Source organism: Myripristis murdjan, chromosome 17, assembly GCF_902150065.1.
Source record: "Myripristis murdjan chromosome 17, fMyrMur1.1, whole genome shotgun sequence".
Taxonomy (NCBI): Eukaryota; Metazoa; Chordata; class Actinopteri; order Holocentriformes; family Holocentridae; genus Myripristis; species Myripristis murdjan.
In genome coordinates, this window is record NC_043996.1 from 30902485 (window position 1) to 30917022 (window position 14538).

The 14538-nt window shown below is 45.2% G+C and overlaps 2 protein-coding genes across 3 annotated transcripts in view; one reads left to right on the top strand and one right to left on the bottom strand.

Moving 5' to 3' along the window:
- Positions 1 to 8467, top strand: part of efr3a (EFR3 homolog A (S. cerevisiae)) — a 216968-nt gene extending 208501 nt beyond the window's left edge. For both annotated transcript variants that reach the window (XM_030073685.1, XM_030073686.1), the window contains one exon: positions 365 to 8467. In XM_030073685.1, coding sequence (XP_029929545.1) covers positions 365 to 470 — 106 coding nt within the window. In that variant the 3' untranslated portion in view covers positions 471 to 8467. The remainder of the gene's footprint in view (positions 1 to 364) is intronic.
- A 53-nt stretch (positions 8468 to 8520) lies between these two features.
- oc90 (otoconin 90) overlaps positions 8521 to 14538 on the bottom strand; it is a 29100-nt gene continuing 23082 nt past the window's right edge. Inside the window, exons 18-22 of the mRNA XM_030074767.1 lie at positions 14253 to 14372; positions 11626 to 11800; positions 10513 to 10619; positions 9772 to 10015; positions 8521 to 8991 (exon numbers count right to left, since the gene is read on the bottom strand). Coding sequence (XP_029930627.1) covers positions 8733 to 8991; positions 9772 to 10015; positions 10513 to 10619; positions 11626 to 11800; positions 14253 to 14372 — 905 coding nt within the window. The 3' untranslated portion in view covers positions 8521 to 8732. The remainder of the gene's footprint in view (positions 8992 to 9771; positions 10016 to 10512; positions 10620 to 11625; positions 11801 to 14252; positions 14373 to 14538) is intronic.

Here is a 14538-nt window from a genome sequence, read left to right on the forward strand (position 1 = left end):
ATTAGTCCCACGGTGGGGAAATTTCACGTATTACAGCAGCAAAGTGGATAGCAAGATATGAAGCATAATTTACACTATAAACAGTGTAAACAGATAATAAGTACTAAAGAGCAATATAAACATTATAAACAAGGAATGTAGAAAAATACTATATGAAAAAATATGAAAATGCTGTAAAAAATGTCTATTGTTTTGTTATTTATTACAGTAAAGGGTTTGTTTTCATGACAGGATCACAAGGATTTCATTATTAATATTATTATTATTATTATTATTATTATTATTATCAGCTGATAAAAGCCTCATTTTTACATCAGACGGCGTCTAAATCTGAGTTTCCCGCTCGTGGTTGTTTTGTGCGCAGGCCTCCTCCCAGCCCGTCCGGAGTGGTCTCCATCTCGGCGGGACACACGCAGCACCAGTCGGTCCCCGTCTACGAGATGAAGTTCCCTGACCTGTGTGTCTACTGACGGCCGGACACACCCCACGACGCCTGAGTCCACACAAAACACACCGCCACTAATCGCTGGGATGCAAACAAACATGCTGATTTTTTTTTTTTTTTTTTTCATAAAATTACATCCCTGATGCGTGCTGCAGTCTTTTCCATTTCAGATCGATAAGAGGGATGTAACTCAGAACACAAAAATGCAGCAAAAATAACGGCGATTTATAATTGGAATTGATCGATAGGTGAAAGGTGAAAACATGATTTCTTCACGTCTGAAAAATCTTGTCTGTTTGGTGCGCTCATAATCACATCCACCGCTCCCAAACTCCTGAAGATTCTCCAGTGCATCTCCCGCTGAGGTGCGCTCGTTTCCAAAAGTGGAGACACGACTTGTGAATCCAAACACAACATTTCCACATTTTCAGAAATCTTCTCACCCGCGATGAACCTGTTCCTCCTAAATACTCGTCTCTTAGTAAGATCCTCCTCCTGCTTTGGCTTTCTAGAGCAAAATCTAACCAGCGATAATGAACCAAAACTCCACATCGCCACACTTTGTTTCCTAAATCACAGCCTTGAAACTAAACTTGACTTCGAGTCGCCATGAACAAAAACAAAAATCGAACAGCTTCCACTCAGACGTCACAGTATTTTAATCCTGAATCCGATTCAGTCCGGAGTTGCTGCTCAGCATGACCGTGACCCAGCTGGCTTTACCGGCATAAACTTTACTCTGTAATCTCTGTTCTAGCCAAAGCGACACACCTTGTACATACACTGTAGTCTGAGAACTGAACCCGTGCAGAAATGACCAAACCCGTGTTCAGACGTCACCCCTGGAGCTGGTTTCGGCTGCGGCCCTCATGCCTGTAAGAGCCAGCTTATGCCTTTTGTCGTATCGAGCACTCGGCCTCAGTGCACTCACTAATTAGAGGAAATCTATTTTAGCTGCCAGCTAGAAAAAGTGACACATTCTCATTGGTGGTAGAAGGCAGATTAGTGTCTGGCTAATGTGATGCATTTCAGCCTCTATTAGCCCGTGACCAGCCACAACCCCGTGTGCTTCGCCCGCCGGTTCGATCCAAATGCTATTTAAAAGAACACAGGTATAGGACATTAGCTCTTAGTGTGCAGCAACCAGCCTAGTCTCATGTTAGGGAGATGAAGTGATAGCAATACTGTGCTGTGGACACTAGGTCATGTACTGCATGGCATCAAGACTCCAAAAGATGAGCAAACGAGAAGAAACATTCATTTAACTAAAACACCACTCAACAGCAGAGACTCGCTCTTGGTTGGTCGTCACGTCATGCTGTGTTCCAGAGATGCTGGGAATTTGGAAATTCAGACTTTTTGCTTAGAAACATGCAGCAGAAACAGATTGTGTCAGGTGGAAGACTAAAAGCCTTCAACAAGAAACACAGGGACTCTTTTAGACTGTCTTCTTTACTTTGAAAAAATATGAAAAATATTTATCCAACATGGTTTTGGTCCTAAGACGTTCATCAGGTTGTCTTCAGACGGCCCGATGAACGTCTGAGCACCAAAACATGATGGAAGATGGTGTTTTTTTCCAGGTTGGAGCACAGGAACACACTGAGGTGAATTCTGGGGGAATTTCCAAGTTTCTGAGTTGTACTGGAACGCAGCATTTTTCTTGCTCTCTTTGCAGTTGAATTTCAAAAACCAAAATCTGATGTTTCGTCGGACGCGGTGCTGTCAGCCTGCCGCCGCCCGGCCGGCAGAGCCGTGTCCCAACCAGGCAAAAGAAACCGGTCAAAATGCTTTGGCGGAAATTTTGGAGCTTTCGTGTTTGACGTTTTTCAGGAAGCCGTGTTGAATAAAAAACTTTTGTGAAAATGTTGAGGTTTTCCTCAGCACCGACATGATTCAGGAAGAAAAACACGAATTAAAGAGTTTCATTCCAAACAGAGAAGAAGAAACAGCACGAAATTCACAAACTGTGTTTCTTGTTGTTATTATCATTTTTATTGAGGACAGTCAGCAGGTTATGTCCATCAGTTTTGCTGTTTGGTTTGTTTTAAAGACGTTGATGCTGAAGCAGACGTAGAAATAAATTCAGTTCCAAAATGATGCATTCACATTTGACAAATCTAAAATCTAAGTGATTGCTAGCATAAAAATAAAGCTCCCTGCAGAATAATAATGAAGTTATTAGCTAAAAAAGGCTCCATCACTTTAAATATTTAAAGAATTGTTTCCAAAAAAAATAAGATCTCTACCATGAAATGAAAGATCCTGACCAACTGATGCACAGCGGACAGAAACAACAAAAAACATGACATTCTGCAGCCTGGGTCTACTTTATTTCATATTGACTCGGGCTAAGTTTGTCTTTGATCTGCACGCTGAGAGCGTAGGAACAGAAACCTTCAGCGTTGGACTCTGAGATTTGGAATGAAACCCTTTAAATCGTGACCTTAGGACAGAGGATTCAGATGAAATGTGAATGTCCCTGTCCTTCAGAAACTCTCAGAACCAGCAGGTTTATATGAAATATGAGCACAAAAAATACTGAGTGGGTTTTTGTACAGCGTAACACAGCACAGCTTTAATTCTCGCTGAGGGATTTCAGCTGCATCAGAGGGACTTTTTCCCACATATGACATTTCTTTCTCCAGTGTTTGGCTGTACGTGCACTTTGGCTTCACGTGGTAGTTTGTAGTAGCGGGTGGTTCAGATGTTCATGTCGTCATGCGTAGTGCTAGTGGCAGAGCTTGTTACCGTTTGCGTTTTAGCTCCAGATCTCTCCTGGCGATACTGTAAAGGCCTCTGCTTCTCGTGGAATTAGATGTAGTCGTGCGTCGTGACTTGGTGACTCTCCTGTGCCGCGCGCGGTTGGGATGGTTCGCCGCGGGCGTCTCCAACCCGAGCGGCAGGACTTTTCCTTCACAGCTCTGTTGGCAGCATCTAGAAAAACCAAAACACTTTCGTTGCCAAAGAGAGAAGTTGTTTTTCCCCCCGTCCTTCCTCCTCTCAAAATGTCTTAATAGTCAGTAAATGGAAAAGGAGCCAGCGTCCCGCAAAGAGCCGTGTGAAGAGTTTCACTCCAGAAACGAGGCATCGCCACCAGCCGACACCTTGGAAATGATTTGTTGGCACGATGAGTAAAACTCCCTTTTGAATATTATTGAAGTTATTCACCATCTTCAGCCATTCAGCTGAACATGGGGACGCTCTGGAGGATGTAATCATCCGAGCTTTTCCAACGACGATTACCACGAGGCCATATTTTGTTTTCAAAAGGGACACGGGTGGCGTTTTGGACTGAAAGCCCTGGTATGTGGCGGCGCTGAGCGGACCTGCAGCTGCGCTCTGTAATAACAGATGGTTATCGCTGTTTCCTCTGATCTGTAAACTGCCTCACTGTAAAAAAAAAAAAAAAAAGAGGAAGAAATCCCTCCTGTCTGCGGTGGATACCTGCCACCATCACCTGGTCTGAGCAGCTGCTCCGTGCACGACCCTGCTGCTGCAGCCGAGGTCAAAGGTCAGCCGTTTCCCTTTGCTCAGTCTTAACTGGTTTGTTTTCGTGGGTTTCCTCAGTAGTTAACCAACCGGCCAATCAGCGGAGAGAGACGAAGGTCAGTCTGATTGAGCCCGGGTCTCTCTCTCTGGTATCTTTCCAGAGGACTCGCTCAGAGTCCAGACGAAGCGTCGGGCGGCGTGAGAGCACGACAAAACAGACGAGAGGGAAAAGAGAGGAGGAAGGTGCTGTGAGCCGGGTCGGGCTCTCGCTGGTTTCTGTGGTTTTGTATGTTTGAGGTGGATTAGTATGTTAAAGTTGATGAATGTTGGTCGGGTTCCAGAGAGACGTTCGGTGGTCTGGTCAACTTTTTTTTTTTTTTGTATTTTTCTTCTTTTTTTCTCCGCCAGCCGAGAGCTGATGGATTCTTCCTCCGGCTGGTTCAGAAACGTTGAAAGCGGCGGCGCTCTTCTTCTCTTACAGCTCTGATAGATTTGATCTGTAGAAAACTGAGGACGTCTGGTGATTTTCAACCATCCGCGGAGAGCGATGGCTGAAAAAGTCGTTTCAGTGTCCTGATGGTTGGACTTGTGGAGTTTGCAATCCACCGTCAGGAGGAAGAGGTGTTAGCTGGATTGTGTGCCAATGTTTTGAAGAAGGAATGATGAAATGATACCAGAGCAGCATGAATTTAATGAAAAATCCCTTTGATTGTATTGCTGGATGGAGGGGGGTTTTATCTGCTATATAGAAATAATTCATTATTGCATTTAATCTAACATCACAAGCTTGTAATTCTATTGATCATGAAGCGTGCACACCTGCAGCACCCAACATCTTACCTTTAAAATGCAGATTCTTTTTCTTGTGATTTAATACGAGCTGTTGAAAAACATGCATTACTTATGAATACATTGCATGACGCCTAGAGTAATATCTGGTAGTGCACAGCTGGAAATTTATGCAGCAAAAACTTCCATCCAAACAAGTTCTTGAGTCTCTAAACCGGATTTTTTTTTTTTTTTTTTTCTCCAAATGAATGAAAAAAAAAAAATCTGCCACATATCAGCCGTGGGAGAATTTCACTTTTTTCTTTGTACTTTGAACTTTGGAGACATCAGGAGACTTTGGGAAACGTTGAAATGAGTTGAATTTCAAACGGAAAACAAGTGAAATGATCTGAACCCGTCTGCAGCTTTTACTTTTTTCATTTGTTTGGAGAGAAAAAAAAAAAAAAAAAGATCCTGGCACTGAATTCCAGATGAAAAGACTTGTTTAGATGTAGCTGGAACACAATATCATTTCCTCTATGAATGTGTCATTATAGCAGCATATCATATATATATAATTATTTTTGTAAAGATTCTGCGTCGTGTGTCGTCGACTTGTTGCCTGGTAGAGATTGGGAGATTCTTCTTGTCTGTCACGTTTTAACAAAGTGAAGGAGAGTGCTGGGTTCTTGTTGGTTTTTTTTTTTTAGGATTTTTCTTTTTTTTTTCTTTGACACGTCGTCAGAGTTCAGGGTTTTAGGGGCTCGTTCACTTCATATCAGCGCTGGTACACACAAACTCCAGGAGAACGCTCTGATTTATAAAAGTGTTGGACCTGATCCTCGATTCCACTGTGTCGTCATTTCAAATTCAGTGACAAAAAACGAATAAAAATTATTTATATAGCCTCCGTAAATGATAGAATTTATTTTTTTGCATATGAAACAAGCAAAGTCAATCAATGCAACTTACAGACTTTGGCATCAGGATTCGATTTGGGGGAAAAGAGTTTGAGCCGAAGACGCTTTTGCGGGCACTCGAGACAGAGACGATCCTTCAGACTCTCAGGTCCAGATTCACCGCCGCCTCGGCCACGTGGGGGATTTGCTCGTTCATGTGCCGCCTGAGCTGAGAGCGCAGAGTTTTGTCGGCGCAAAACCTCCCCGGGGGCGCAGTGTGCAACAAAATAAATCCATGAGCGAGTCTGCGCCGTTCAGAAACCTGCACAAATCCACACCTTCAGACTAAAGCCGGAGAATGAGAAGACTCCAACACTCAGATTATTGACATTAAACGTCTGTAAATCTGTAAATCTAGATCAACTGGACTTTCCTGGCTGATGCTGCACAATGTCACAGATTGGACATGAAAAATTTGTGATTCAAGGGTTCGCTTTATGGACCTTTTTGGTTCAAGGGCCGAAATCCAAGCTTAAAGTTTCTATACCAGTTTGTTCAAAACACATTCAGTTATGATACATCTCCTTTGCAAATTCATTGTTTAATGAATTGATTAATTATTGCTACTGCATGTATTCAGAGCTCAGCAGCTGTATGTGACGCTGCACCTCAAGTCGCCTCTCACCTTGTTCCCAAGTCGTATTTTTAAATCCACAGTCTGGCACACAAACGGTCCTCAGTTCAGTTTTAACAAAATGAGCAGAACTCGGTGAAAACTGCGCACGGTGCCTGTAGTTTTCCCACAATGCTTCACTGCACTCTCAGGGGGAAAGTCCAGAGACCTGCCTCGTGAACACCACAACGTAAAAACAGTCAAAACGAAGCTGCTGTCCTCGTTTTGAATGCGTCTGCGTTGCTGTTCGGTTGGTACATATATAGATTTGTAAACCAGGCCCAGATCGGCTCACGGGTTCATTGTTTTGACGATGTGAGCTCAGGGTCGCCGTGTGGATCTGCACTCAAACAATCCTCTACACGCACCTCAGCCCCATACTGCTGCTACACGGCCTAATCAAGACTCATCGCCTGTGGTTTCCATAAGAATTATTTTTTGAACCACGTCTCCTCTCTGCTCGCCGTGGTGATGAAGCTGCTCGCGGCACAGAGCGGCGGTGAATCTGGAGGAGAGTCTCTGAGCCTCTGAGCGTCCGACGTCTCTCAAACTGAACCTTTTCCTTCCTCCGTGCTGAGCCGACTTATGAGCTTAAATTAGTGTATATTATTATCAATATGTACAAAGGGGATTAAAGCCAACTGAGGCTGCAGGAATCTGTGAATCAATCGTCTCTGCAACTTCTGATTTGATAAATAGTGAATAATACACATTGAGATACAGCTTATAAGAGTTTTAGCGATTAATCTGATTACTGAATTGAATATCCAGCAGTGGCTAGAGGGGTTTTATAGTGAATATGAGGCAAAATAAATGCTGAATGATTCTGTTACAATAATTAAAAAGAATGAAATTGTACTTGCACTTTGATCACGATGTACCTGCAGATCTGACTCAGCTCTGGCGTTCAGTTCAGCCGTCGGCACCGATGGATCATTAGGGGATTTTTCCTTCCAGTGTTCAGGGTTTTGGCGGGTACTGTGATGTTTTCTTAAAGAACAAAATCTGTAAAACTCTGAAAATGTCCCTCGTAACGTTGTCTTTTAATGCCCGCAGTCTGATTTTTCTGAAGACAAGTGAAAACAATCTGCCAATGAGGTGAGATCGTTTCACTTTTTAACGATCAACAGCTTTCTTGAATAAAGCGGCAGAATCTTCCTACAAGTGATCGGCCTTATTTCAAGATGCTGTCTCTGGATTCAAGGAGGTTCTTGAGGGGAAAAAAAGCGATTGTTCACCCGATTTTCACTTGTGTTAAGAAAAATGTGACTGTGAGCCCGAGCGCAGGACTAAAGAACTTTTTCAGATGAACATTTTCTGGCGGCGTCTCGCGTGAGCGCCGCACCAAAGGGACCACAACAAGGAACTGGGCTGATCCGACCGTCTCGTTCATGTTTGTGATGCAGCTGTTAGTATTTCTGTGCCTGTTTCTATTAGAGATGCAAAGGTCTATCGTCTGTGTTCAGCCGTCACAATCAGAGACTTTAACGTTGTGTTATTTTTTTCAAAACTGCTCAACCGCTGCAGCTTGGCTTATTTCAAACAACACACACTGATGATTCAGAAACCACTCGACGGCGCCGAGGCTCGGCTCTCACTGCGGGTTCAGGAGGCGCTTCAGCTTTCAGAGGTTCAATAAAGACTCCGCGTGTCTAAACGTCCTTCACTTTCTAGCTGCTGATATTAAACCTCAATTTGTTAATGAACTGATGAATTGTATTTAAGAGTGTGCAGCCACTCCTTTATATTGTTCATTCAGAGAGGATCAGGACAGTAAGTTGAATTTGAAACCAATAAAATGTCACAGGTGAGTGGAACCTCACAATTCCAGTTTTGCTAATTTTCATTTTCACTTTGAGAAGCTCCTCTAGAAAACTCCAACATATTTTTGGGTTCAAAATAATCTCAAAACCTCAAAATAACTGAAAAATGTATGATTCAAATTCTGAAAACATCGTCGTCTTTGTTTCTGAATAATTGACATTTTAAGGACGAATTTATACCTTTAGTGAACCAGCCTGAAAGCCTTCCTGAAATCTTCGAGGTGAATGCTGATTGGCTAAATAGCTTCCTGGAACCGCAGAGGGGGCGGAGTCTCGGCGCTCTTTGTGACAAAGCCTCTATTCGATAGTGAACTGTGCATCAAAATTAATGTATGAGACTAAAATAAACTTGTTTCTATCAAATCCAGCAGGGAGTCTCTGTGTCGTGTGTCTGGTTTGGTCTTTGGTTTTAATCAGCTCACAACAAAACAAACAGTATTCAAACAAAAACTGAAAAGCATAAAAACTTGTCATCAATGCAAACAGTAAAATTTCACATCAACATAATGTTCTCTATAAATTACAACTTTGGCTTGAAGATACAAAATTGAATGTAAGAAATTTTTATAACGACGCCTCATGGCTCCAAACACCAGACGGTAACCGCTGATCATCCTTCAACACATTCTCCATCAGTTTCCCTCTTCTTCTTCTTCCTCTTCCTCTTCTTCCTCACCTCCTCCCTCCTCCTCCTCTTCTTCCTCTTCCTCTCTGGCGCCCCCTGGTGTCCCAGCAGGTCGGGGTGCTTGGCTCTGGCCCGGGTCCGGCCTGTGGTTGTGGGCTTGCGTCCCGCCGGGCGTGGGCTCGGCGCTCTCCTGGCTGGAGGCGGCCGGAGGGTTTGGAGGTTTGGGCTTCGTCGCCTCGCCGTCCTTCACTTCAGCACTTTCATCACTGCAGGAGGAAAAGTTTGTCTCAGTGGAACCGGACGCATCGATCGCTGTTTAACGGGTGCAAAACTCTGCACCACATAGATTTAATTGATTTTTTACATTACTTATTCAGTCTGGCTTTCATGTAATGTTTTACAATTTTAAAGGTTTTATTATTTACATTTATTTTCATCAATATTTATTTTAGGCTGAAACATTGTCCTCCTCCTCCTCTTGTTCTTAATACTAAAAATGAATACTAACACATTAATATCACTATTGCAAGGCTTCATTGTTTACCACCACAGATGGATCACGTACGCTGATGATGTTGTCTTTTATATTGATGTGCGTCGTAGCCAATAAGATTCAGTCATGTGATCATCGTAGAGTCAGCATACATAAAAACGTGATGTCGTACCAAAGTTTATTAGCTCCATGTCGCACAGCGTGGCTTGCAACACACTTACAAGATGAAACCGCCATTAGTTTGACCAACAGCCAAAAAACCAAAGTATTTTACAAACATGAACAGAGAGAAGGAGGACAGTCTTGGCATCAAAGTGAAGCTGCAATCAGATGTTTGGCAGCTTAACTACTATTATAAAAATTCTAATTTATTTTCTGCCCATCAACGAATCAGTCATTTCAGTGGTAACTGAAATCAAATGACACTGATTTATCAAATCGCTTAATTTTTCCACTCACATGTTTGATTGACATGTGTCTGTCAGTCTGGATTTATCACTTTGTTTTGGAGACTTCCACAGTTTCCTGGATGATCAGCTGTTCTTTACCTCACCTGTCTGAGAGCTGAGGCGGCGGCGGCGGGGTGTTGGTCGGCTCGCCCCGCTGCTCGCCGCTCTCCTCGCTGGACTGAGGGGAAAGCCGCGGTTTGGGGGGCCGGCTGGCGCGGCGGCAGGGCGGGGCGGGGCCGCTGCACCGCTGCGACGGCAGGCTGTGGTTAAACCGAGCCGCTGCCATGCACTCTGCTGTCGCCTTGTCACACACACACTGCAGCTTGTCACACACACTGACACCCTGACCTGAGGAGGAAACACACCTGCTTAGTCACCCATTGAACGCCAACGGGAGATTAGACGAAGGGTTACAAGAGGTTAAAGATCAGATTATAAGCCTGCAACACAAAAAAGCTGATTAATCTCCTGTTTTTTCTTTAAAAGGAGAAAAAGTCTAAGAATGGTGAGAGATAATTTCAGACTGCCAGTCAACTTATTTCAAGACTTTTTAAAGATGAAGTGTCATTTTCTTGATGCGAGTGTCTGATTGGACTTTTTTTTTTTTTTTCTCACTGAAAGAGTTTGGGTGGAACCACGAAGAAGTAAAAGGTATTTTTAAAAAATGGAACATCTTCCTGATTGATTGGTTGGTGCATCACTGGAGCATGAAAACAGCTGATTTGTTGTAACTTTTACTTATTTGCTAAGGACAGAGCACATTCCTGAACATCGCTTGTGCGGTATCATGATACACACACACACACACACACACACATCAGTGTGAGGACAGCAGATCCACTCACATCGCGCCTTCCCGTTGTCGCAGGAGATCTGAGCGTTGAGCTTCCTGTCCGGCCTGCAGCCCATGGAGCCGATCTGCTTCATGCAGCACTGATGGAAGAAACAACACCTGACACACACACACACACACACACACACACACACAGACACACACACAACGAAAAAACAACAGCTTCTTTATGTACATTCAGTATTTATCACAGGTAAATGATGAAGAACACCGTCCCAGTACTGAGTTCTGTGCCATTCTGTGTCCTGAACATCTCAGTTAACTTTGATACAAAATCTAGATTATAGATCTGAATTCAAGCTGTTCTATACTTGAATTTAATCAGCTGACCAGCCGACCCAGGGGCCCAAACCATATCCACCAACAGGTGTGTTATTTCTAATGCAGGTGCACAGATTGACCAGCTGGTGGCAGTAGAGGGAAGGTCATGGGGTCACCAAAACTGCCAGGTTCCATCGTCTAGCAAACATGAACACTTTCACAAAATTTCCCGGCAATAAAAAAATCCTTTTAGAGGTATCAGTGTGCAGGGTGAGTCTGGCCTGTTGGTGGCAGCAGAGCAGAGCTTACAGTTACAGAACTGATGGACGGGATGGCGTTTTCCAGCGGGACAAAACCCTCTGTCCCGCTGTGTGACGGCTCAGGTTGGCCACGCCCCTCGCACTACATCACTTCCTGTCAGCCCATCAGCTGCCTACATCAGACTCAGAGCTTCCTGCTTCCTGTTTCCTGTCATTCAAATGTTTGAGGTGGGACCAAAGCGATCGGCTGAGCACCTTCCCTCCAAAAGCCAAAGAAGAAAAGATGAGGTTTGTGTTTCTTTTGTAATAATTTGTGACATTTTTATCATTTTAAATGGGAAATTATGATCTACATACTTTTTTACATATGTTCAATTTGAATGATTAGGATTCTAACATCTTAAAATGAATGGTTATTCTGACCGGCCCAATCAGCTTCAAGGGGCGGGGCAGTGGGCGGGGCCATAGCCTCCTCACCCCTCCACGCTGCAGAGCCCAGAGTTTGAGTTCAGAGGTCGTTCACGTGTCGCTCCTCGACTTCGCCGCCCTCAGGTCTGAACCCGGTCGGTCCTGCAGACGCTCACCTGTCCAGCTGGTCCAGAGGCCGCCCGCCGCCGCCCTGCTGGCCGCAGTAGCAGCCGTACATCTCGTACTCGTGCGGGCAGCGTCCCGTCAGGCAGTGAAGCATCTGGCCCAGCGCCGGCAGCTCCAGCACGGCTCGGCCGGCGCCGCTGTACAGCGTGAAGGACGGAGAGCACTCTGACGGAGTGAAAACACCAGACAGAGACTAAATAACTACTGAGGGACGAGACAGGCAGACAGGTAGACACAGGGGCAGAGAGGTGGAGACAGGTGGAGACAGGCAGACAGGTGGAGACAGGTAGAGATGGGCAGACAGGTACAGACAGGTACAGACAGGTGGAGACAGGGGCAGACAGGTAGAGACAAGTAGAGATGGGCTGACAGGTGGAGACGGGCAGACAGGTAGAGATGGGCAGACAGGTACAGACAGGTGGAGACAGGTAGAGATGGGCAGACAGGTACAGACAGGTGGAGACAGGTAGAGATGGGCAGACAGGTACAGACAGGTGGAGACAGGTAGAGATGGGCAGACAGGTAGAGATGGGCAGACAGGTACAGACAGGTAGAGATGGGCAGACAGGTACAGACAGGTAAGGATGGGGCAGACAGGTACAGACAGGTAGAGATGGGCAGACAGGTACAGACAGGTAAGGATGGGGCAGACAGGTACAGACAGGTAGAGATGGGCAGACAGGTACAGACAGGTGGAGACAGGTAGAGATGGGCAGACAGGTACAGACAGGTAGAGATGGGGCAGACAGGTACAGACAGGTAGAGATGGGCAGACAGGTACAGACAGGTAGAGATGGGCAGACAGGTACAGACAGGTAAGGATGGGGCAGACAGATACAGACAGGTGGAGACAGGTAGAGATGGGCAGACAGGTAGAGATGGGCAGACAGGTACAGACAGGTAGAGATGGGCAGACAGGTACAGACAGGTAGAGATGGGCAGACAGGGGCAGACAGGTACAGACAGGTAGAGATGGGCAGACAGGTACAGACAGGTAGAGATGGGCAGACAGGTACAGACAGGTACAGACAGGTAAGGATGGGGCAGACAGGTACAGACAGGTAGAGATGGGCAGACAGGTACAGATAGGTGGAGACAGGTAGAGATGGGCAGACAGGTACAGACAGGTGGAGACAGGTAGAGATGGGCAGACAGGTACAGACAGGTGGAGACAGGTAGAGATGGGCAGACAGGTACAGACAGGTAGAGATGGGCAGACAGGTACAGACAGGTGGAGACAGGTAGAGATGGGCAGACAGGTAGAGATGGGCAGACAGGTACAGACAGGTGGAGACAGGTAGAGATGGGCAGACAGGTACAGACAGGTAAGGATGGGGCAGACAGGTACAGACAGGTAAGGATGGGGCAGACAGGTACAGACAGGTAGAGATGGGCAGACAGGTACAGACAGGTGGAGACAGGTAGAGATGGGCAGACAGGTACAGACAGGTAGAGATGGGGCAGACAGGTACAGACAGGTAGAGATGGGCAGACAGGTACAGACAGGTAGAGATGGGGCAGACAGATACAGACAGGTGGAGACAGGTAGAGATGGGCAGACAGGTAGAGAGAGGGGCGGGGCTTCACACACAGGCAGCTGTCAACAGTGTAAACCAATGGGTGATCAGTTTAGGAGACAAGGGCGTGACGGCTCAAAACGTGATCCTCCTCAAAACAAAGATTTTAAAATAAATCTATTCAACACAGAATTCTTAGTGTTGATTTTTATCCACTTTTATCCCAACAATCTTGTCTTTTGCTGTTCATGTTGAATTTTTATCCAGTAATGTTTCATCTGTTCATACCTGTCATGCATCAACTGTTGCCATGGTGACGCCAAAGACAGATTCCCACAGTAGTGGACAATAAAGTGCCAGTACTTACTGGTAGTGCAGTTTTTTTGGGTCCTCCTGCACATTTTTTCTTAGGTTACGGTTTTCTCTTCCCCATCTCCATGTTCTGCATGTATTATATATACTTTTGTATTTGTTTATTATTATTACTAGTAGTATTATCTTGATCGTATTATCATCGTCATTAGTAGCAGTATCATTAATAGGTGCAAGAATAAACTAAAACTAAACTTATCTAATTTTCATGGGCTGAACTTTTTTGTTCACAGCTACTGGCTCGCGATGACGTCACTGTTAAAGATCCTCTGTTTTCCAGGAAATAAACATCATGACATTTGGCCAAGACAAGTTCTGTACAAAAAAAAAAAAAAAAATCCAAACTCAGCAAATTCTGTCATGTATTGTTAAACTGATGAATATTCTGCCTTTTAAACAGTCTGATTTTTCCACGTTTAGCTCATGTTGGCAGGGTGTCAGACTTCAGTTAATCCAGATGAGAAAACATTGTGGGAAATTCAAAGAGCAGAAAATGACAGTCTCATGCGGCTGGCAGGAAAGTGTCTTAAATATCTGGCAGAAAGCAGGAAAACACTGATAAGGGGGAGGAGGAGGAGGAGGGGGAGGAGGAGGAGGAGGAGGTGTTCCCAGTCAAACAGCTTCCTGACAGGTGAAGCAGAACTCTCTGGTCTGGTTGGTTTGACGTTTTGGACGGCGGCGTCCTGGCCGAGCCCTCAGGTGAGGCTCTGAGGTGTCACCTGACTCACCTGTGCTGTCGGGCTGCAGCTGCATGTCGCTCAGGCCGACAGACTCCAGCAGCGACCAGGCGAAGAACGGCACCGCCCGCCTCTGAGCCTCCGCCGCCCGGCCGCCGGACACGTGAGCCGCTGGAAACAAATAATATTACAGTGAGGGAGGGAGCACCAACTGAAAATGTCCACTGAGTGAGAAAACACTGAGCACACTGCCACAATGTTCACGATGAAAAAAAAAAAATCTGACAGTGAGATCATGATGAGATAATCCCACTTGTCTCCAACACTAATCAACTTG